The sequence below is a fragment of the Hetaerina americana genome, unplaced genomic scaffold, assembly GCF_022747635.1.
Source record: "Hetaerina americana unplaced genomic scaffold, ioHetAmer1.1.p SCAF_18, whole genome shotgun sequence".
NCBI lineage: Eukaryota > Metazoa > Arthropoda > Insecta > Odonata > Calopterygidae > Hetaerina > Hetaerina americana.
The window spans coordinates 2,253,231-2,275,223 of NW_027286741.1; the positions used below are offsets into that span (position 1 = coordinate 2,253,231).

The following is a 21,993-nucleotide window of genomic DNA, read 5'->3' on the forward strand; positions in this document are numbered from 1 at the left end:
CTTTTCTGACCGAAGGACTCCATCCGAACGATTTACGCGCCCTAACCCCGCCCGTAAGAATGAAGTGCGTATTTCATTGCGTTGATCCATACATATAGCGTCTATAAAACTCCTTGTCTTTCAATTAGTCCAATTCATTGGTGCCCAGGTGGTGGAGAAGACTTTCATGGGTGGAGTGTGACGTGTGCGATTTGTTTAAATGCCAAGTTGTTTTTTTTCTAATCTGCGTTTTAGAGCTTTCAATCAATGGTGCCGGTGTCTATTCTGAATGTCTAATAACTTATTCATGTTCGTCGTCGCCATTAATATTTTCCGATTTAATCGTAACTCCGTAGTTTTACTTCTGTTGTTCGAAGTGTTCGCTGAGCCACTCCGCAAATGTTATATTTTAAAATTCGTACCAAAGATCTCATTGCTCCAACGCACAAAATGTACCCCTGTTCAAATTGTGTGAAATTAGCGTTCGCCAAGGAATGTGTTCTTTCAGAGGTCACTCAAATACTTTCTGTGGATGATCTATGCCCTCTGGTGAAGTCCAATACGACAGTTTCGCTGGCCCGAGGATTGCAGTTTTTTCGCCTGTTTCCGTTGCTCTCCTTTCGTCCGCGACATACCAAATAAATTAAATGTGCCTTTCGGATCGTGGTTGTCGATCCTCTCATATTATCTCTTGTGTTTAAGGAGTTCTGATGACAAATGAAACATGTTTTGCAACGTACGTTACGATTTTAAAGTTTCCGACGCGAGAGCAACTGCATAATTGTTTCTTTAAATTTGTTTCGCCCCGCAGGATCGGCCCCAGATGCTCTAAGGAGGGACGTCGGTGGCGTCGTGAGGGAGCACGTGGGGGGGGTGGCGGTGACGACGATGCCGCTGTTTCCCTCCGTCGTCGCTGCCGTCGCCGCGGCGCTACTGTCGCTCTGCGCCGGGGACCAAGGTGAGTGTTTCACCACCAGTGTTTAACCATTGCTTCCCACCCCGCCCACCCACACCCCCTTATTATGAATGCTTAATTCTATCACTCCCCCGTCGCATCGCGCGAACATTTCGGCAGCCCTTCCCAAAGGTAAACGTGATCGGGAGTCGTAATTTCCTTAGCCGCAACGACTTGTACGCACATCTGAAAGAAAATTGTTTTCTCTTTTTTTAAGCCGGTTTCTTAACTTAATTTACTGTGCGCAAGACTGCTTCAATTGGGCCTGGTAAAATTCTCACAGGGTGCAAAATCTGATTTACGCATGCGATTATTTGTAATTTGTTGATTTGACTCTTGTAAAAATTGATGCGCAACTTTGTAATTCTTTGCCGGGATAGCTTTTGGTCGCTTGTTATCACTGCCGAAGTGTTTACAGTTGAATGCAAAGCATTGCCCTCCGAAAAAACTGTATTTATATGGCCCGTGACGTTGAAAGGTGTTACAACGCAAGTCGCCGTAACAATGCCGTTTAACTATGTATAAACCATTAACACAGTATTCAACCCGAAGGTCGGTTTGGTAGGTGATGGCAGAGTTCACCCAGTACTAAGCCCTATGCGGCGAGTGAAATTCACACATCAGGGTAGGGGGGCCAGTTCATTTCCCTGTGCCGGTTATGGTTTCCCAGGAAGATCTGGTACCCCACATCACATAGCTTGGGTGGAGCTGCAGTTGCCCAGAATGCCTTGCCCGGGAATCGAACTAAGGACCCTCTGGTTAGTAGTCCAACGCTCTTCCCCCTGGACTGCCGCGCCCATGGTTTAATAATGCGCATACCAAAATGCAGAAGATTAAAAAGTGTTTTGGTGGAGCAGCTTTTTGTTTCTGGAAGCATCGATTCGTTGCTCGCCCCTTTGTTCCCTGGTCATTAATCACATTGACATGGGGCCTTGGCCTTGCTGGCGTGAGGTGTTTTCGTGAGCGTACCCGTATTGTTGGTTTTTGGATTATTATATTTTATTAATGCAGTTGATCGTTTCAATCGATCGAATTATCGGCTTCTTTTAAAGGAAAAAGGAGGGATGGATTTTAGGTGAAGAAGCGAGCGAACCGCAGTGTTTAAAGGCACGAAATCGGGAAAGTATAGGCATCTGGGAGCGTCGCTCGCCAAACGATCCCCGAGGAAAAATGAATGGTAGGTGGAGTGGTTGTGGAGCACCAGCTGCTGCCGGTCGGTCGGTGGTGGAGGTTCTCCGGGCATTCGTAGTGTTGCTCTCTTCCCCCCATGAGAACGGCGGCGAGCGAGGGACGAGTCCCACTTGTGGGCTCGGGCATGTGGGCGCCCAAGGGATGGCCCTCTTTTTACTCTTCTCCTCTCGCTCAAACCTTCACACTCGCACGCCTGCGCTGTATAAAAAGGCTGGCTAAGTTATGCGTACGATTCGCATTAATAATTGTGTTCATTTTTGGCAAAGTTCGGCATCCGGACAATTACAAGTATGTCTGCAGGAAAAAAGTCCACTTTTGCTGTTGGATAACTGATGGCGTCTGCCGATCGAACCCTGATGTGCAGGGGCGAGTGGTTTTCTTCATCCGCTCCTGAAGATGGAGTGTAAACAACCCTTCAGCGAACCCTATTAGCCAAATTCAAGCCTCCTGCCTTCTTTTGCAAAATCCGATTCATTTTCGGTCAAATTAGTAATTGACGCTGTTGACTCGTCTTATCTTGAGTCTTGGCCTTGGAGGCTGATGCCGTGGAATAACTTCTCCTTTTGATGGAATGTCTGTCGAAAGAATTGTAATACGTTGAATTGAGGAAAAATGACGTAGTTTGGGTATAATGATGAGACGTATTAATTAACCGCAATAAATGAAGGAGGCGGAGATAAGTGAGTGTGCCACCCACCCCTCGTTCCTCAGGGGCGGCCGTGGCCGTATCGTCCACAACTTCGGATTCATCCCGCGGACTCCTCGGACTTGCTTGAGGACGTGAACTTCCAATAGATGCGTGCCTAGTCAATGGATCGTGTTCCAACCATGGTGTATCTTTTATAATCTGCCAATCAATCCCGATTCTCCTTTCTTTCATTGTCTCTCCAATCGCTGTGTCCCCCCTTCTCTCTGGATTGACTCCCGTAACTAGGGTACACTTACCCCGCGTTGACCTTCAGGTGGCAGGCGGGCGGGCACAGTGGCGTCCCCAACTTCTCATCTTATATTCTCTAAGTGGGGAAAACTAATGCTTGTTTGTTTTAATAGTGCATATGGGGATAAATCGATGGCGCCCCTTTGTTTATGAAAATAAAATGTAATCAATTAACTCATCCGTGGTAGCGCTCTGCGTATTCTTTTAAGGCGTACGTTCGTGGAAGTGAATCGAAGTAAAATCTCTTCGACGGGTGGTCGCTGCGATAAGGCCGTAAAATTACGCCGCTCGCTCTGAACTCAGGCAATTGAAAGTTAAAGCTAATGTGAACTTCTATTTCAATTGTTATGCATCATTTTACAAAATTAACAAATGGCAGGAGGTCATAATACTGTCATGAGAGGTAACCTCTGGTCATTTTATGATTTTTTGGTCCAGACTAAGTATGTGTATCATCTCTGCTCTGATGCACTTAATGTTTTGATCAATTTAAACTTTATAACTAATAACGATAATTGATACTTTTTAATTATTCACCATACAAATGTTTACTCGTGTGTTTCTTTTCCTAAATTGCTGGCGAATATTTGAAATATTTCTAGTCTTTATTGATGCTTTTGGGGCCAGTAATATTGAGTTATTTGGAATGAAAAACCAATAATTTTGTGATACCATGGCATTTATTTGGATACGAGCGGGATTATTAATGTTCCTCTTTCTGCCGAAACTCGGGTCGTCTCTGAAGGAATTGATTTGAAATCTCAAAAACATAGTTTTTCATTCTACTAAGAATCAATTTCATAAATTTACACTCGAAACCAAAAAATAATTTTTGGACCATGCATAGTCTACAAGCGTATAGTACATACAATGCTTGGCATCGTCCGTATTATTTTGGTTTCTCCCTGTTCCCTCCTCTCTTTCTCTCTCTTTCCCTCTCTCTCTTGCCTCCACTTCTATTTTCTTGCACTTTTTCCGTTTCGGCAACAAATACACGAGCAGAAGAACAAGGGGCCACTTTCGCAATCCGGTTAGCGAGAGGAATCCAATTAGCCCGGGGGGGGGAGCAGGGGGCGGTGGTCGGCGGTGATTTCGTCGTGTGCACCACCGGGACACCAGTCCACTTCCAACAACAACCTTCGCATTCGCTGCGGCCGTGCGTGCCCTCTGGTGGCATTAGAGGGATTCCACGGATAGTTTGCAGACCGAAGTGCTCCCGCCGAAGATGTCCCGTCCCCGCACACTCCCCTCCGCCCCCTCACCCGCAATCCGGGGAAGGAGTTGGCGCACACCGTTTCTTTTATTTCCCCGTCCGAAACACCCGTTCCTCGCGTCCAGGAGGCTAAGCAATTAATTCAGTGTCCATCTTTCGCCGTCCTCTCCCCCGCCTCCTCGTACTTGAGGTCCCCGGTTGAGAGGCGGATGTCCTCGGGATCGGGAGACAAGCGAACAAATGAAGAACTACGGGCGGCCGCGCACACTGTGGAAATACTAGCCTGCGAGTTGAAAAGGAAAAGCGATGAGTAGCGAAGGCTTTGGAACGCATACCCTGTCTCTACCTCCCCCCCCCAACCCACCTTACACCGTCTACCCGTTTCTTCAGCAAGTCGTCTCATTAATGCTGGACCCAATGGAGGCCGCTGGGCTCATGTCCGCGGCGAGGGTGGCGAGTTACGTGGCGGATGGCGTCCACTTGGGGGACTACTGCTCATTGTTAGTGCCCGTGCTCACCCACCGCTCCCGTTGCTCCTCCTCCTCATCCCCCGAAGGGTGCTTTCGTGTCCGGGGTGAATCTATGCTAGGGGTGGCTATGCTTTGCCACATCCGCAAGCGTATTGCATTCCACATCTGTTTCATTTCATGCATTCTGCAGTTATGCCAGAGGAACAGGATAAATTATGTATGCATTTTATTTACGCAATTTATTAGAAGTCCATTCCATTCACGTGTTTGCAAATAATCTCACTTTTGAGGAATACCCGAGGAAGAAAGTTGCATTTCGATCGCGAAATGTTCGCGGTTAAGCTCGGAGTTAAACTGTTTCTATATCATTATTGAAATGAGTGTAACATTTGTGATGGAGTGGGTAAACATTGGAATATGGGGTGATTTGCTGTCCCGAATATTTTATCCCATCGATGATACTTGATTAACTTGCCGCCAACATTCCAGTCAAAAATATGGAAGACATTATTCGCAGAGCTCCATTCTGCGCGTACATTGGAAAACCTTCAATCTGATGATATTCACGAAACAATTTTTACTTGTGGCATTTAAAAAATGACAAAAGTAGTGGTGTCTAATTTATGGTTCTACTTGAATCGTTCGCATGATTAGACTTTAATTTTCATGACATTTCAGAGAAGTTTCGCCGTGGTCTCTGCAGCGAATGGGTGGTGATGATGGCGCGGCAGTCAGCGGAATTCCTCCTCTGCGTCGTGATTTGGGGGCTGCCCCCTTTTCGGTGTCTCGGCTCATGCTTTTTTAAAGATGGCGAGATCCGAAAAGCGAATGCTTTTCGTTTCAGACCACGCCACGATTTATCCGCTAATGCCAGCCGCTCTTGCCTGCTCGCAATCAGATTTAAGCCCGCACATACAAATCACGTCAAGGAAAAGGCGGGGAAAAGGCTTGCCGAAACGTATGCGGAGTCTTTATTTTCCCGAGTAATCCTAACAGTTTGTTGCATTTCTCTAATTGGGTCGCCGTCGTTTCTTTCGAAGCGTAAACTTCCTTTCTCTTCTCTCGACAACTTGAACAGCCTCTCCGGGTGCGCGTCGAACGGGCTTCGGCATCGAATGTGTTTCGAAGAACGCGCGCGAATCCATCCCCTCGCCTCCTCCGCATTTAAATCGGCGGTGCAAAGAGGCGGCAAAAAAAATCCCTTTTGACCAGCGATATTTCAACGGATTTGTAACCAACGTTGAAATCCTACTGTGTCCATGGACACAGTAGGATTTCAACCATATTTTTTCATAATTTCATTAATTCAGTTATATATTCATAATTTTTTTAATGTTACCATTTGTACCGTTTGTGCTTCTAAAGTAATTTGCGGCTGTAGATGGAGGGTTGGTATGTTTGTTAAGATATTGATTAAAGATATTGATATCAGAGGTAGCGTGGTGGAAAACATTTTACCTTCATTATTGTCAATCCCCTGGTAAATTCCCACACTTTTTTAAATGATAGCCATAGTTAATGTAAAATGTGGCGCTGTCGGAGGTATCTTTTTGATGACATAAGGTGCCCAAACCATGGTCCGTTAAATTGTAGTAGTGTGGAAATTTACCTGACGAATAGAACGGTAAATTGTCAACTAAAGCCGTCTCAGTAATGCGCATAATTAGCGACTTCAATGAAAATGTCAAACATCAGTGATCGACAACTCGACTCGGCATAATTTGGTTTTACAGTGAAACTATGGGGAAATCTTGTGGAACTACAGTTATCTAAGTTTTGTCTCGAAATTTAATGAACAATCGGAAGTTAAAATATGAATCGAAGCGTATTAATATTTCATAACTCCCAAATATTACGAAAGCCTATTTCGAATTCATTTCTAAATTTTATTGGTTATATTAATTATATCCAAGATATTTTAAGTTGGTCAGTGCACAAATCCTGATTTTTCTGATTGTTCTTCCCGCCTTTACGTTGCTCTGGGACATGTTTTTAAGTATAATCGGAATAGGATGTGGTCCATGATGTCTCCAGCATCAACTGAATGTTGTTGCCCTGGGACATGTTGTTAAGTATAATCGGAATAGGATGTGGTCCATGATGTCTCCAGCATCAACTGAATGTTGAATCGATTGATGTTGGATAAAAACTATACACAATTTTTTCTCCAAAATTGATCGAAGAAGTATTATGTATAGATGTCACTTTCAGAGACCCTTCAGCGTCTTCCCTGTAAAGCTGCACTGTTCATATTTAATTAAATTAGGAGCAATCGACGCATCGCGGCCGAGGACGCAACCGCCCGAGTCGAACCGTCAGCAAACGAATGTCTTCTCCATCGTGGCCAGGCTTCTTTCTCTCACTTCTTACTCTCTTCCCGCTCTCTCAGTTGGGCGGCAAGAGAAAGGCAATAAAAAGAGTTAGCATGTTTTCTTTCCCGGTGTGAGTCGCTCAATCCGTTTTCCGACCTCACGACTATTTTTTGTCGTCAGCAACCGCCGTTGTGAATGAGTTATAACTGCGGAAGTGAAGTCTTTGAAAAGCTGCATCATATTTAACTCCGCAATCCTGTTCTCTTGCTCCAGCACTGCCGGTTGGCCTATTTTTTTGTGTTCCGTCGGCTTGAATATCGCATTTCTAGAAATATTCATTTGTTCAGGGTGGAAAACCTGCACTCCTATGCCGGAGACATAATTGCATATGTAGATGAGAATGCCCCAAAGAAATTAAAAATGACTTGAGGCTTTTCTTTTCAAACCCGTCAATCAAGCTATTGATCCTATTTCTTCGTCGGCTGATTCCCGAATATCGCAAGCGGTGGGGGTTTGTTTTTATCGAGCCTCTCGTCTACTGCGTGTTAATGTTCTGCCCACTTCTGAGAATAGTCGCTGCTTGAACTTGTGAGGTACTTTCATTATTGGTCCGAGATGTATTTTCTGAACTCCGCATACTGAATTTTGGTGGTCGTGAAAGTATTGCATGGATCCTGCAAAATATCATGTCCCGTCCCCCTCGCTTCCCTCTTCATGCTTCGACGATCAACCAGACGATAGTTGGTTACCACGTGACACTTTTCCTTTCCGAGAAAGCATTAAGTCATCGTCACGCCCGAGAGTTTGTTTTATTGAGACATCATCTAACCAAGGTACCTCTCTGTGCTCATTCCCAACCTGACACCTGCCACGCACCCGGGATTATTGATGAAGAGGTATATTTTTCAAATCCCCCGTCGCTGCAACGAATGTGAAACCTCTTCGATCTCTTCCCTCGAATCAATCATCTCCGGGTGTCAAGAATTTTCGAATTCGCAAAAGGAGTCTTTATTGAAACCCGGGACTCTTTTCCTTGGGTGACATATTTGGCTTGGGAAATTTTGTTTTGATAATTCTCCTTATTTTACGCGTCATCACGCTCCTGACTTATTCATTTGCCAAATTCTGAGTGCTGGCTTCGGAGGTGTGCGCATCGTGTCTCAGGAGAAAAGAGAGGAAGGGCAGGCGATGAACGCACGAGGAGGGAAGATGAGGCGAACCTTCGAATGAGTAAGTGTCGTCCGTGTGCTAAGTGTTCCTTTGTTAGCCCCTCCGACATGCTGTTTCAATCAATGGTTTCGCTGATAAGGCGCTGGAAGAAAATAGGCCAAAAAGTGACGAAATTATCCGCCTATTGTAATTTCTCATGCCTTGTGTCAAAATCTTTTGTTCCATTCGCTCTCATTTAGATTTTAATTTTTATTTCCCATTTGATAAATTTTCCTCGTGACGAAGGTAAGTGGCTGTTATTCAAGTACACCTACTGCCGTTGCCTCTTAAAAATCCAGAATACACAATTGGTGATAGGATTGGCTCTTACCGTCTTGAAAGCTATTCTATTAAATTCATCGTTAAATCGACCATTCGAGCAAATCACATTCTAGGTTCGTGGCGGAAATCTTTGAAAAAATGATTCGAAGAAGTCTGCTCAATTGAATCAATCGCCTTCTTAAGATATGGTAATGCTATTATCCTTTCCTCTCGTGCCCTTTTCACAATAATGGGGGTTGAGTGGAAGAAGGGCTCATTTGGCTTCAATTTCGCCCAAAGAAAGACATCTATCTGTCTATCCATCTCGTCCATTTCTCTTTAGGTGTGTGAAACAGCTCCCAAACGCCATCTTCTGGCCAAATAAACGGGGCACTTGGTTGCATAAACCCCCCTAAGCAAATTTCGTTGTTTATTTTGACGAACTTAGTTTTTAACTCTACAAGAATAGCCTTATGGTCACTGATTCCGTCTATTATTTCAATGTTAATAATGATTTCGGGCGTAGAAGTCGCAAAGATATCTAGTATGCTTTGGCCCCGTGTTGGTGATTTAACAATTTGTTCTAAGGAGTGTTTTGTGAATATATGAAGGAGTTCTTGGCATGAATATCGGTTTTTGGCAGATTTTCCTGCGCAGTACGTGTCCCAGTCAATTGACGGTAGATTTGTGTCACCAGCGATTATAATAATACTGTTGCTATGTCTGCTGCTGAGAGTGGATATTTGTTCGTCGAGCATGTGTAGGACAACTTTGTTAGAATCTGGGGGTCTATAAAATGAACACACGAATAGGCTTCTGCCGTTGTAGTCCTTAATGTTGCACCAAACGCTTTCTATGTCATTTACCATATTTGTCTCCCGTGAGCCAACTTTCCGTTCCAACTACTATGTCTGCGTTTGTACTGACAAAAATATGTTCAATATCCGATATTTTGTTTCTAATGCTTCGGCAGTTCAATGTTATAATTTTAATTTGGCCAATTACTTTTTGTTTTTTGGGTTTATGTGCGCTAACAAAACTGGTTTGAAACGATTCGTGGTTAACAGAGGCAAAAGAATTACATTCACTCGCATTGCTATATGTTATGTATTTAGAGGCACCAATTTTATTAAATTTACGTGGGTTATATGTTGTTTTAACGCAAGTGTTTGCTTGTTCAACTTTTTTAGGGATTTGAGAGGCATAACCAGATCTGAATTGACAAAAAGCGCAGGATTCTACTGTATTTATCCCAATATATGACCTACGCTCTTTCCTACCAGCTATGCTAAACCCTCGAAACGTGTTCGTGTAATCTACACGCTACCAACTGCGATGCCTCGGCAGTATAAAGTCCAAAGATCCGGTGTGTTGGAGTCCCGGTCAAAGAAACGGTTTTTCCGCTTGTGGACCGCAGCCTTGTAGTGACTCTCCCCCCTACCTTTGGACTTACCATTTTTGTGTGTTTCAACCCCCTTGTATGTATGTCGTATCTGCAGGAATATTGTGTTGGCTTTTTTAAGGGAACGTTTTGGGAAGTTTCCGCCGTCGCAGCGGGCGAGTGTCTGCGCCGCCATTGAATCTTATTCACGCGGAGAGCGGAGGTCCCCTTTCGTTGGGGTTTGGTCGGGGGCGGTGCATTCCGGCCGCCTTCGGACCATTGCGAGGGCCGGCGTCCCCCTCGCGGGATCGCTCTCCAGGGGGTTGGGAGTGTTTGTGTGTGGGTGTGTTTAGGGCCGTACCCTGGGGCGGCGGCGGGGTTCGAAGGGCTTTCACGGGTAACTGGGGATGTTGTTGATGTTCATAGAAGGAAGTATGGGGGTCGTTTTGCATTCATGTGTGGTGGTGCAGAGGGCGCACCAAATTGTGTGCACCGTGGCTTGCGGGGAGGGAGAGGATTTTTGCCAACGGTATTGTTGCCCGCGGGTCTGCCAATTGGAAGGTTCTGGGGGGCCTAGGGATCAAAAGGGTTAAAATGCACATTCTCCTGCTCTCCCCGTTCCGTGCGGGGGGTCGCTTTGGCGTTTCGTTCCGAGGGGAGATCGGTGCAGCATGAAGATCGGTTGATGGCACAAGAGGGGGGGGGTTAAAAAGGCTTCCATTCGTTCGATATTGGAGGATGGATGGCATGGGAAGGGTGGCCGTTGTGGGGCGGCGCTCGCGGGGCGGAATTGGGATTGCTCACCGCTGTGCCAAGCGTGCGTGCCTGAATACAAGATTTGTATGAAAAGTATCGGGAAAAGTTTCTTTAATATAGATTTATTTCGCTATATATAGCTACAATGCCTTAATATCCTTCAAAGTACTTCTTCCGTTGATAGCATCGATACACACTTTTGCCAGAGAGGCCTTTCCACGACTCGGAAAGCTCCCTCGTAGGCGGATTCCGGATAAGGGTGCCTTTAACGGTACGCGTGTGAGCTTCTTTGACCGCACTTAGGCTACCAGGGTGGTGGTATCCTACGAGGGACGATTTCACTTTTATAGGGAATAGGAAATAGGTCTGGTGGTGCCAAGTCGGGACTGTCCAAAAAGGCAAAGGGGTCTTAAACGCGTTGCAGGTCTTCGCAAGCAGGCACTCGACTCTTGGTCGCCCTTCGATAGGCTCTCGGGACGATTTTAGCGTAGACCAAATTCCGCAACACCTAATTTACTGTGATAATTGTGTGCACTGTCATCTTGTTAATGCCAATACAATCTGCAGTCATGCGCACACTTAACCAACGACCTGAATTCAGTACTTCTCAAAAACACGTCCGGGAAAAAATAATTACCGATACTATTTCTACATACCTTGTGGGTATTTGTTTCGAAAGCACAGAAATTGCATCTTTTGTTTCCATTTTAATTCTCCAGAACCGACACACTTCTGGTTTGAGGTTAAATTTTATGCTCCGGACGTAAACGCAGTGTCGTCATCGGTGTTCAATCTGAATTATGCCTTTCACTTGTTGTCGCCGGCAACCGAGCATAATCGCCCCATTAAAAAATTGCGTAAACACTTGTGTTTATTAAGTGTGGGATTGGCGTTTATCTCTCACTTAGGCGCACTGAAATTCCCATTTTTTATTTGAATTGACTGATCCGCCCCCTATCGTAAGAGGAGGCTTTTGCGCTCGTCCGGCGCCCATTAATCTGAATGTTCCGTGGTGCTTTGTGGTGTGATGCGAGTCCTCCTTCCGCCCTCACTTCCCCCTCCCTCGTTCGGGCGGGTCACTCTTCCTCGGGATCACGTGCTTTCGTGGGCCATCCTCCGTGGCTCGATTGCCGGCGATTGCCTTTTAAACCGCCGGGTGTTCAACTTGTTCACTTGAGGTGGCCTTTGGAATCCCACGGGGGGGAGGGGTGGGAAGAGCGGTGCCAGGGGTCCTTAACGCGACACAATTGTGCGGACGGCACTTGACCGACGACCAATCAGCCGGAGAGCTGGCTCCGACCCACGGGCGACGGACTGGCCGCTTGGGGCGGGGCGTGAAAAGCTCGGAAGGCCCTTCAGGAGCGTGGGATGGAAGCGCTGCCGCTGCTACCCATCCCAGATTGACAAATCCCCGTTTGTCCGACCCCTTCACTCCTTCCTTCCTTCCTGCCCTTCAATGTGTGCCCGCTCTGGCGACGTCTCTTTCGAGCGAGTCCCCAAAGGTCACGAAATGCGTCTGAATTCTCCAAACTTGGACAGAATTTCCGAAATTGCTTCTTTGGTTATGGGGAAAGTCCTCTTTACTTCGCCGAAAATAATTACAGATGTTGCACGTTATTGGATAAATGCATCGCTGCATCCTAAGGTGCAATTATTTGTTAGGTGATAGTATATGTATTTGCGTGCGTGTAGAATGAAAGGATTTTTGCATGAATGTATATGTCAATGTGGGTATAGTTGTGCATGGATGTGTTAATTTTGAACGTGGTTGTGTTCTTTTTTACGGCTGGTGACCTAACACCCTCCGCCACACGCCCTTACGGCGGCTTGCGGGGTATTATGTAGATGTAGATATGTTACATTCCCCACCTGTGACTTATGGGGCGGAGACCATGAGTTGCATGTCCACGTGATTGTAGAATCTCCCTTTCTTACTTCTTTTTAATTTTGCATTACTTGTCTCTACATCTACATCTACTTAATACCCCGCAAGCCGCCGCAAGGGCGTGTGGCGGGGGGTGCTAGGACACCACCCGTAATTTAGAAAAGAAAAAGAAAAAAAAACCGCATGCAATAACCACAAAATCATATATAGAAAAAAACATGGCATACATTCATGCATGAACACTTACACCCCACACACATGCAAACACTCAATCTACATCTTACATACACATGTACCTGAAAGTATACCTAACAGCTTTGCAGTGTTTAACTTTGCTCCGACTTGTAAATTCAATGTTTTTAATATTTCTGAAGTGACTTCGGTGTCTTACTATTATGATCTCTGATTGTTCGGGGAAAGAATGAGTATTTGTACCTATCTGTCCTGGAATCTATCTCCCTTAGTTTATCTTTGTGGTCTGATCTACCTAATTAGTGTGGGGCCATTATTAGTAGGTAAGTAGTGGGGCCACTTCCTCGGAGCGATGAGAAAACACGTCCACCCTCGTTCACCGCGTGCGAGTGTTAGGGTTGTATGTGTACATGTGTATGTGTACATGTGTATGTGTACATGTGTATGTGTGTACATGTATACGTATATACACATATATATATATATATATATATATATATATATATATATATATATATATATATATATATATATATATATATATATATATAAAATATCTTCGAAATGGAACGCTCTTCGGCGACGCACAAATATGTAAAAACACAGATGTAGATTTTTAGAATATAGAGACACAAAGAAAGGACGCTCACGCTTGTCTTGTTATGGTGGAGGACTGTCGTGCTAATGGTTGTGGTTCATTTTTATTCCCTTTTTACTAATAATAAATAACTAAATTATTGGTTGAATGAACACTTAACTGGTGCTTCCACCACCTGCCACGCAATTTTTCGGTGGATCGCGGGGTATTTATGTAGAATTAGGCAACTCTGAATGAACCTGTTTGCGGTGACTTTATATGCATTAGTTATTTAGCTTTTACTGTTCCTTGTATGAATTCAGCCGTTTAATCCAAATCGTATCCTTATTTGGCAATAAACCATTAAGTGCCGATCTTTTTCGAATGGCAGTGTTCGCTCCGTTGCCCTTCGGTCCTTTCTCAGATTCCGAGGGTGGCGCTGCAAATGTTATGACTGCCCGGATACTCCTCGTCTCTGAGTCTCATAAAGCATTATGACAGCTAAAAGAAGACTTTGTCCAGTTTCCTAAAGGGTTAAATATAGTAACGAAAGCATATTTTGTTTCATTGCTTTAAAAAATTATTTTTATAATCCCCGACTGCTTTAATTGCTGCATCTCGAGGGAGCGTTGCTAGGCATGGAGTCTTTGGAACAATCCCTGCATGTTATCCTTCCCTCCCCCCCTTTCCCATTAGCGCCCGAGTGTGCCCTGTTACTGCGTTCTCATGCCGAGGGCCAATCGCGGCGGAGGGCGGGCGATTGCAGTGGCGCGCGGGAGGGGCGGGCGTGCAGTTGCCCCCCCCCACCGAACCGACGTTTCCGGAGGCGGGTGCTCTCTTTTCCCCCTTCCCTCCCACCCTCTCATTAAACACCTTTAATGGAATCCATCTTTATTGTGGAGGCCGCCGTAAAAAAAGAAGACGCACCTGTTTTATCGGAGTTGTCCCTCTACAAATGCTATTGAGAGCTGCAATAAATGTTGTTCTTTACAACGTCCGCGAGTGTTGTTGCCATTCTTTGCCATTGGCTCCCCTGCTATAACTCGAGGACGGAAACATTTTTGACGCTAGTAAACGCAAACATGCCCTCGGATTTTCTGGAATAATTTCTCATAATGCGAAAAAAAATGAATAGTGCAATAAAAAAACCTTGTTCTTAAATGTCAGCCGTTAATTGTGCTTCATTCTAGTACTACATCTACATAATACCCCGCAAGCCGCCGCAAAGGCGTGTGGCGGGGGGTGTTAGGTCACCAACCGTATAGTATTTCCTGACAGTAGTTTTAAAGTGGATTTCTGAAGAAACCATTTCTTCAGAAAATAATTCTTGTGTTGCTCATCAACCAAAGATCATTTGCAAGCACTCCTGAATTCTTAAATTCACTTTACACATTTGCATAATAGGTGAATAGTCGCAAAGAGCATACCATTAATGGTAGAAATGGAACCTTTTACAGTAAATCATGGGTTCTTTGGCAGTTACATCAATAACGTTGGCAGAAAAGTCAGCACAATCTATTTATTGAAATTCCTTTTCTTATCCCTGGCGTCACCAGCTCAAAAGTGAAATGGCCATGGAAAAAATAATCTTAATTCACATAAAGTGTAAAAGAGGAATTTCAGAACTTAAAATAATTATGGACTCATTTCAAACCTCTATTAAAATCATTTTAAATTGAAATTATATTCTTGTTGCTAATTCTGACCTTCTCAGAGAGAGAGAGAGACCTTGGATTCACCCTTAAGTGCCCTTCACGTACAGAGAAATATGTATTAAAGTCTTGATGGCTAGGCACAAACACCCCCCGCCACACGCCCTTGCGGCGGCTTGCGGGGTATTATGTAGTTGTATATGAAGGTTGCCTGCTCCACAGATTAAGTCTCTGAAAAAAGTTGACATTCATCTACAGCCAACAAAATTTTCAGCGGGATGTTTAATCCCTTGAAGTAAATGGCAGTTGCATATTTGCATAAGTTGCAAAACTTCTCATCAAGGAACACATCTCTACTCGGTGCCATATCACCAGAATCCATTCATTACCTTGGAACATATCGATTAATTAAGGTTTCATAACAACCAGAAAGTTTTACAAAGATTCACAACATGGTATTCTCACCTTCAGTTTTCATGTCCCACTATAAAGAACAAGTTGACCCCATTGTAATTAAATTGTAAAAAAAGTGCTTTTTTCATCTATCCGTTCATCGAGAGAGTTACGGTGCCTTAGGTGATTATGGGGTCCCGGTAAACACAAAAGATTTCTCCGTCGAATTAACTCCGCTTTACCCATACAGTTTTTTTATCAGTTAGGCAAAATTAATTTTCCGAAATATACGAGGGTCATCCGGAAAGTAGTACCCGTTCGTGCCGCATGAAGTGCTGACGACGCGAGTAGCCGCTGGACGAGGTCAGATAGCTTCAGTGGCTTGTCTGCCTTCTCTGAGCCAAGTTGCGTGACGCTAGCATTGCCTGTGTTGTTTCTGTGATTGTTTACAATGTTTAAAAAAATTGAGAACGCCGCCAGTTGTGAAGTGAGGGCAGTGATTAAATTCCTCAATGCAAGAAACGTTCGCCCATGTGATATTCATCGCCAATTAAAGGAGGTGTATGGAGACAATGTAATGGACGAGTCGTCTGTTCGGCGGTGGTGTCGCAACTTCAACATGGGGAGGGGGAACACACACGACGATGAGCGTTCGGGGAGACCGTCTGTCATTACAGACCAACTGGTGAGCTCAGTTGACGAATTCGTGAGGAACGATCGGCGCGTCACAATTGATGACATCTGTGAGCATTTTCCCAATGTTTCTCGAACAATTGTTCATGAAATTGTTAAACACCATCTGCATTATGCAAAAATTTGTGCAAGATGGGTCCCTCGCAAGCTTACAGATGAGCACAAAACCAAGCGTATGGCTGCAGCACTGACGTTTTTGGGACGTTATTCTGATGAAGGAGACTCTTTCTTGACTCGCATAATTACTGGTGACGAAACATGGGCTTGTTATGCATCACCTGAGAGTAAACGACAGTCAATGGAGTGGCATCATGCTCATTCACCAAACAAACCAAAAAAATTCAAGACAGTTCTGTCCACCAGGAAACTCATGGCAACCATTTTCTGGGATCGACGAGGTGTATTGCTTATTGATTTTATGGCCCGTGGAGACACTATTAATGCCAATGCGTATTGTGAAACATTAAAGAAATTACGGCGGGCAATAAAAAATCGGCGGCGAGGTCTATTGTCTACTGGTGTCATTCTCGTTCATGACAATGCCAGGCCTCATGCAGCTGGGATAACACAAAAACTTTTGCAGCAATTCAAATGGGAAACTTTCGACCATCCACCGTATAGCCCGGACTTGGCCCCTTCAGATTTTCATCTCTTTGCAAAGCTTAAAGACTTTTTGGCAGGAAAAAGATTTGACAGCGATGAAGAACTTAAAGAAGGAGTGACCCTGTATCTCAATGAGCTGGCGGCGAAGGACTATGCAGCAGGAATACAAAAACTTGTCACACGTTATGACAAATGCCTTAATTTGCTTGGAGATTATGTTGAGAAGTAGTTTAAAGTATCCTCTTTCAAATAAAATTTTTTATGTTTGTTAATATTTACTTTTGTCTTTTTATTTCACGAACGGGTACTACTTTCCGAATGACCCTCGTAAATAGTTTTTATCCCATTCTATCCTTTTTAGTAATTACATAATTATTTATTGCCTTTCACTTTGTCAATGATCCAATGTGAAGGACAATTTTACTTGTTTGGTTAATTTTTGAATGAATAATAATGCTCATGAACTTTAATACTGTATTCGATGGTTTCTGGATCAACTTTGTGGAAGTTGATGTTCGTTTAATAACACAATCTATTCTTCCACTGTTCTTTATTTTGATGCTTCTACTAGTTTCAACGCTTAGGCGTCAGGCACCTGATGATTACGCCTAAGCGGTTGAAAGTAGTCGTACCAAAATACAAAGCAGTGGAGAAATACGTTTTCTTCATTTAACGAACTAGATGACGTATTATATTAACACCTTTCTCTAACGTAGGTTAAAAACAATGTACAGAATGTACTATATATTCTATTGTTTCAGGCTTCACTTCGTGGAAGTATTTAATATCCATACTAAAAAGAAAGAAAGACTCGTACTTTTCCACAGATTTCATTACAGAATGTACTATTTGGCTTTTTATCAAGAAATCGCATGCGTTGTGAACTTTGAAAAAATATTTTGAATGTGAAAGGAGGAATTACAATAATAATAGGAATTTTGGTTTTAAGCTGTGTGGGGTTTCGTGTTGTTGGTTGGTGCTTTTTCAGCATCTCCGCTTCATTCATTCGTGGATTCATTTGGGAAGTGGAGAAACGCGAATGGCCTATTTAAAAAATTCTGTTTTTAATGAAAATATATTTTTTTTAATTGGCATTCATCCGTAAAGAGTTTCATTGGCCTTTACATCGGACTATTAACTGCGATTAACAAAACAATGGACACGGTGACAAACACCCAAGCCCTGGGCGGAGGAAAACCCTCCCAGGCGGGAATCGAACCAGCGACTTCCAGGTTGGCAGACAAGGAGGTTTCCCCGACATCGGGGCCAGGAGTGATGGATGAATGATGTGCATTATCACGGGGGAAACTATAATTAGATGAAGAGCTCGTAAATAGCTCGATGTGCATTATATTCATTTGATGTGGAAACCGAAGAGGGTGTGCGAGTAGGTCAGTTTTGGTGAAATGCTGCTTCGGAGAAATGCGACTGCATTTCCCTTGGACTCATCCACAACAGGGTTCCCTTGTCGAAAAGGTCTATCCTTCCGGATATTTTGAATAAATAGGTCGAGATGGATGAATTGCGATAAATATCGTTAGCATGTGTAAGTGCAATAGCCGAGTGAGTGTGGGGATGGGTTGAGGTCGGAGAAAGTCGTTTAGCTGGTGGTGATTCAGTTTCGAAAGGAGCGAGCGTTCGCCCGGGAATAGCACGCGGTTTCCTCCGTGGGTGGGGCGCTGGAGGGATGGATGCCCTGGCCGGGGGCAGTTGGTTCCGGGGATGGACCCCAGCGTTCAAGGAGCGAAGGGATTTCTCCCTTCCTTGTCAACCCCATCCCCTTCCGCCATTCCCGAGTTCATTTGGTTTGAGAGGGTCGAGCGGACAGATGACTAATTCCCAAACGCCGAAAAGGCCTGCGCCTAATTACAGAACTGTGGGTTACGTCCTTCCTCTACAACCCCCCACCCTGCTCCCGCCATCCCACGCCGCCTCGCTCCCCCTCCCGCCTTCCCATGGTTTTCCCCTCCTCACCCTCGGGCAGGGGGGGAAGTGAAAGGAGCCCCCTTGAAGACGAAGGGGAAGAAGGCATGGGGAAAGGGTTCGCTCCCGCGCCTTCCTTCCTCTCGCCCTTTGTCCTCTCTATTGTTTATGTTCGGAGTGTTCATCTAGCGACGCTTGGACGTTGCATCGATAGGGCGGATTTGACAGCCCCGGCGACACTGATGCCGTTGACTCTCCCTCGTGCATAGATAGATCCGGATGTCTCGGGGCTCGACGCGTTTCAATAGCCGAATCTACATCTACATCTATTGATAGAAATGAGCTCTTACGGCTAGTAATATTGAATGAATGCAAAACTCTAATAGCCGTAAACAGTTTACCTTTCTAAACAAAGTACAAATGCAATTAGTTGGCTAGCGCCAGAAGTCAAGAACGGGTAAAAGTTAAAAAGGAGAGGATAAGAAAGGTGAATACGAATACGCGTATTTCGGCCACAAAGTAGCCCTCTTCAACGTACTGAAGGGTAATCGTCACGACAACACAAGTCGAAGTGAGAAAGGGTAAGGGCAATCCGAAGAATATATAGTGTTACATGTGGGGGGGAGGGGGGGGTGAAAAAGACAATTCTATTGTCTCTTACGATAAAACGCAAAGCGTCACCGAAATGCTCATGGATTTGGGGTGGGAATGATTAGAAGAGAGACGATTCAATGCAAGATTGAAATTATTAAATAAATTCAGATCCGCATGGTCTCGCAAATTATTCGTACTCCTACGTACATTGGTCGCTTGGATCATGCATATAAAATTCGGGAAATAGATGCCAGAACTAGCCGACTCAAGGACTCCTTCCCACGGACAATACGGTATAGTAACTGCAGGTTTATTGATAGCAAAAATTCCACTGTCACCCTCAGCGCATAAAGAATAATTAGTTCTACTTAAATGCATGCTCTTCCAACCTCTTGTATTTTGTTTTAAAAGCCCATTCTTTCCGAATTATCTCATTCGTGTTCCGTTCATCTGTTTTTAAGTCTCCCTTTCAATTCCTCGTCCCTCTCCGCGGGGGGAAATTCCTGCTACCTGCAACGTTGGGTCGCATTCCCTGCCTTTTACAGTCTCTTCGGGGGGTAGAGTGTTTTGTGGTGCATGTTCATGTGGTAGTGATGTTTCACATTCTTGCTTGCTGTGTCCTGGCTTCCGTGTTGTAGGATGGCTTTCGTCCTGCATCCTGGGGTGCAGTTTTTTGTTGTTTTGCGGTATATGTGTTTGCATGAGTGTTGGATGAAGGGATTTTTGCATGAGTGTGTGCGCTGCTGTGGGTGTAATTTTCCATGTTGTTTTTTTTCACGTGGTATTGTTTCTTTTTACGGTTGGTGACCCAACACCCCCCGCCACACGCCCTTGCGGCGGCTTGCGGGGTTTTATGTAGATGTAGATTTTTATGGATGCATCATGTCAGTGGAACTCTTAATGACCTCTCATTTATTAGTGGAAACCCTGCGTTTGTAATTATTGTATTTTTTCTCTCTTAACACGAGACGGGAAACCGGAGTTACCGAAAACCTTTCCCCGTTTCGGGGCGAATGCCTTTTCTGTGGGAATGGACTCGGCGGTGGTGGTTGTGCTGCATCTCTTCGACCAGATATCATCATCACCTGTGGATTAATCTTCCACGCTCGTATTCAATGCAACTGAAGTCACATTTCTTAATAGCCCTCGACTTGATGGGATTCGAGCGAGGCAGAAGTAATAAATAAAACCAGAGAAAGCTAATGGAAACTTTTAACCTCATTTCTCTTCTTGTTTTTTCCGTTCTCATCCATAGTATTTCCCTGCGCACCTACGACATGCACTCCCCGTCATACCCTCGCACGGCCGACGAATTAATGCTCGTTCGTTCCCCATCCGTGCAATAAAAGGCACGGAAAAAGTGCCCTTCCCCACCCAGTCCACTTTTAATCGTCTCCTTGTCCCTTTTGTTGATCGCGCGCTCTTCTTTCGAGCTCGAGTTTTCATTGCCGCCTCCCCCCTCCCGTCAGTGCATCGCCACCGACTGAATCCCTGGCTTGCCCTTCGTACTATTCACTCCGACGCGTTGTTCTCAGCTGGCTGGCGTCCCTCCCGCCTCGCCCCCGCCCCTAGCCTCCCAACCGGAATCCACCCGCCCGCCGCCCCATCCAAGCTCACCTCTCCTCTTTGCTTGCCCCCTCTCGCTTAGCCGCGTTCCCCTGTGCTCTGAACCCCCCCCCCCGTTAGATCATTCTCTCTCCCGCTGACTTGTTCCCAACTCCGTTTTGCCAGTTTCGAGAATGGAGCCAAGATGTTACTCGTGGTCGACCTTTTGTTTCATTCTATATGGTCTTCTGCCTCTCTCCCCATTCTCTTCCCCACCGCAGTATATCTCATCTACATCTACATCTACATACATCTACATAATACCCCGCAAGCCGCCGCAAGGGCGTGTGGCGGGGGGTGTTAGGTCACCAACCGTAAAAAAGAAAAATACCACATGCAAAAAAACAACACGGAAAATTACACCCACAGCAGCGCACACACTCATGCAAAAATCCCTTCATCCAATACTCATGCAAACACATATACCGCAAAACAACTAAAAAACTGCACCCCATGATGCGGCACGAAAGCCATCCTACAACACGGAAGCCAGGACACAACAAGCAAGAAATTGAAACACCACATGAAAATGCACCACGAAACACTCTGCCCCCAAAGAGTCTTTAAAAGGCAGGGAATGCGACCCAACGTTGCAGGTAGCAGGAATTTCCCGCCGCGGAGAGGGACGAGGGATTGAAAGGGAAACTTAAAAACAGATGAACAGAACATGAATGAGGTCATTCGGGAAGAATGTGTTAATATAACAAAACACATAAGGTTAGTGGAAGAGCATGCATTTAAATACAACTAATTATTTTTTAGACGCTGAGGGTGGCAAGTGGAATTTTTGCTATCTATAACCCTGCAGTTGCTATCCCGTATTGTCCGTGGGAAGAAGGAGTCCTTGAGTCGGCTAGTTCTGGCATCTATTTCCCGAATTTTATATGCATGATCCAAGCGACCAATGTATGTAGGAGTACGAATAATTTGCGAGACCTCGGTGCTGAAACATGCGGATCTAAATTTATTTAATAATTTCAATCTTGCATTGAATCGTCTCTCAGCCAATGATTCCCACCCCAAATCCATGAGCATTTCGGTGACGCTTTGCGTTTTATCGTAGGAATTTTTTACAAAACGGGCTGCCCGGCGTTGAACCTTCTCAATTTCCCGAATGAGGCCTTTTTCACTCGGATCCCACACGCTGCATGCGTATTCTAAATGAGGCCTTACAAGAGCGTGGTAACAACGTTCCTTGACCTTCGAGTCACT

General features: G+C 44.8%; 1 protein-coding gene across 4 annotated transcripts in view; it reads left to right on the plus strand.

The window, feature by feature from the left end:
- Positions 1-813: 813 nt before the first annotated feature.
- Eph (Eph receptor tyrosine kinase) overlaps positions 814-21,993 on the plus strand; it is a 262,905-nt gene continuing 241,725 nt past the window's right edge. For all 4 annotated transcript variants that reach the window (XM_071584357.1, XM_071584359.1, XM_071584358.1 and 1 more), the window contains exon 1: positions 814-937. In XM_071584357.1, the coding sequence (XP_071440458.1) occupies positions 868-937 (70 nt within the window). In that variant the 5' untranslated portion in view covers positions 814-867. The remainder of the gene's footprint in view (positions 938-21,993) is intronic.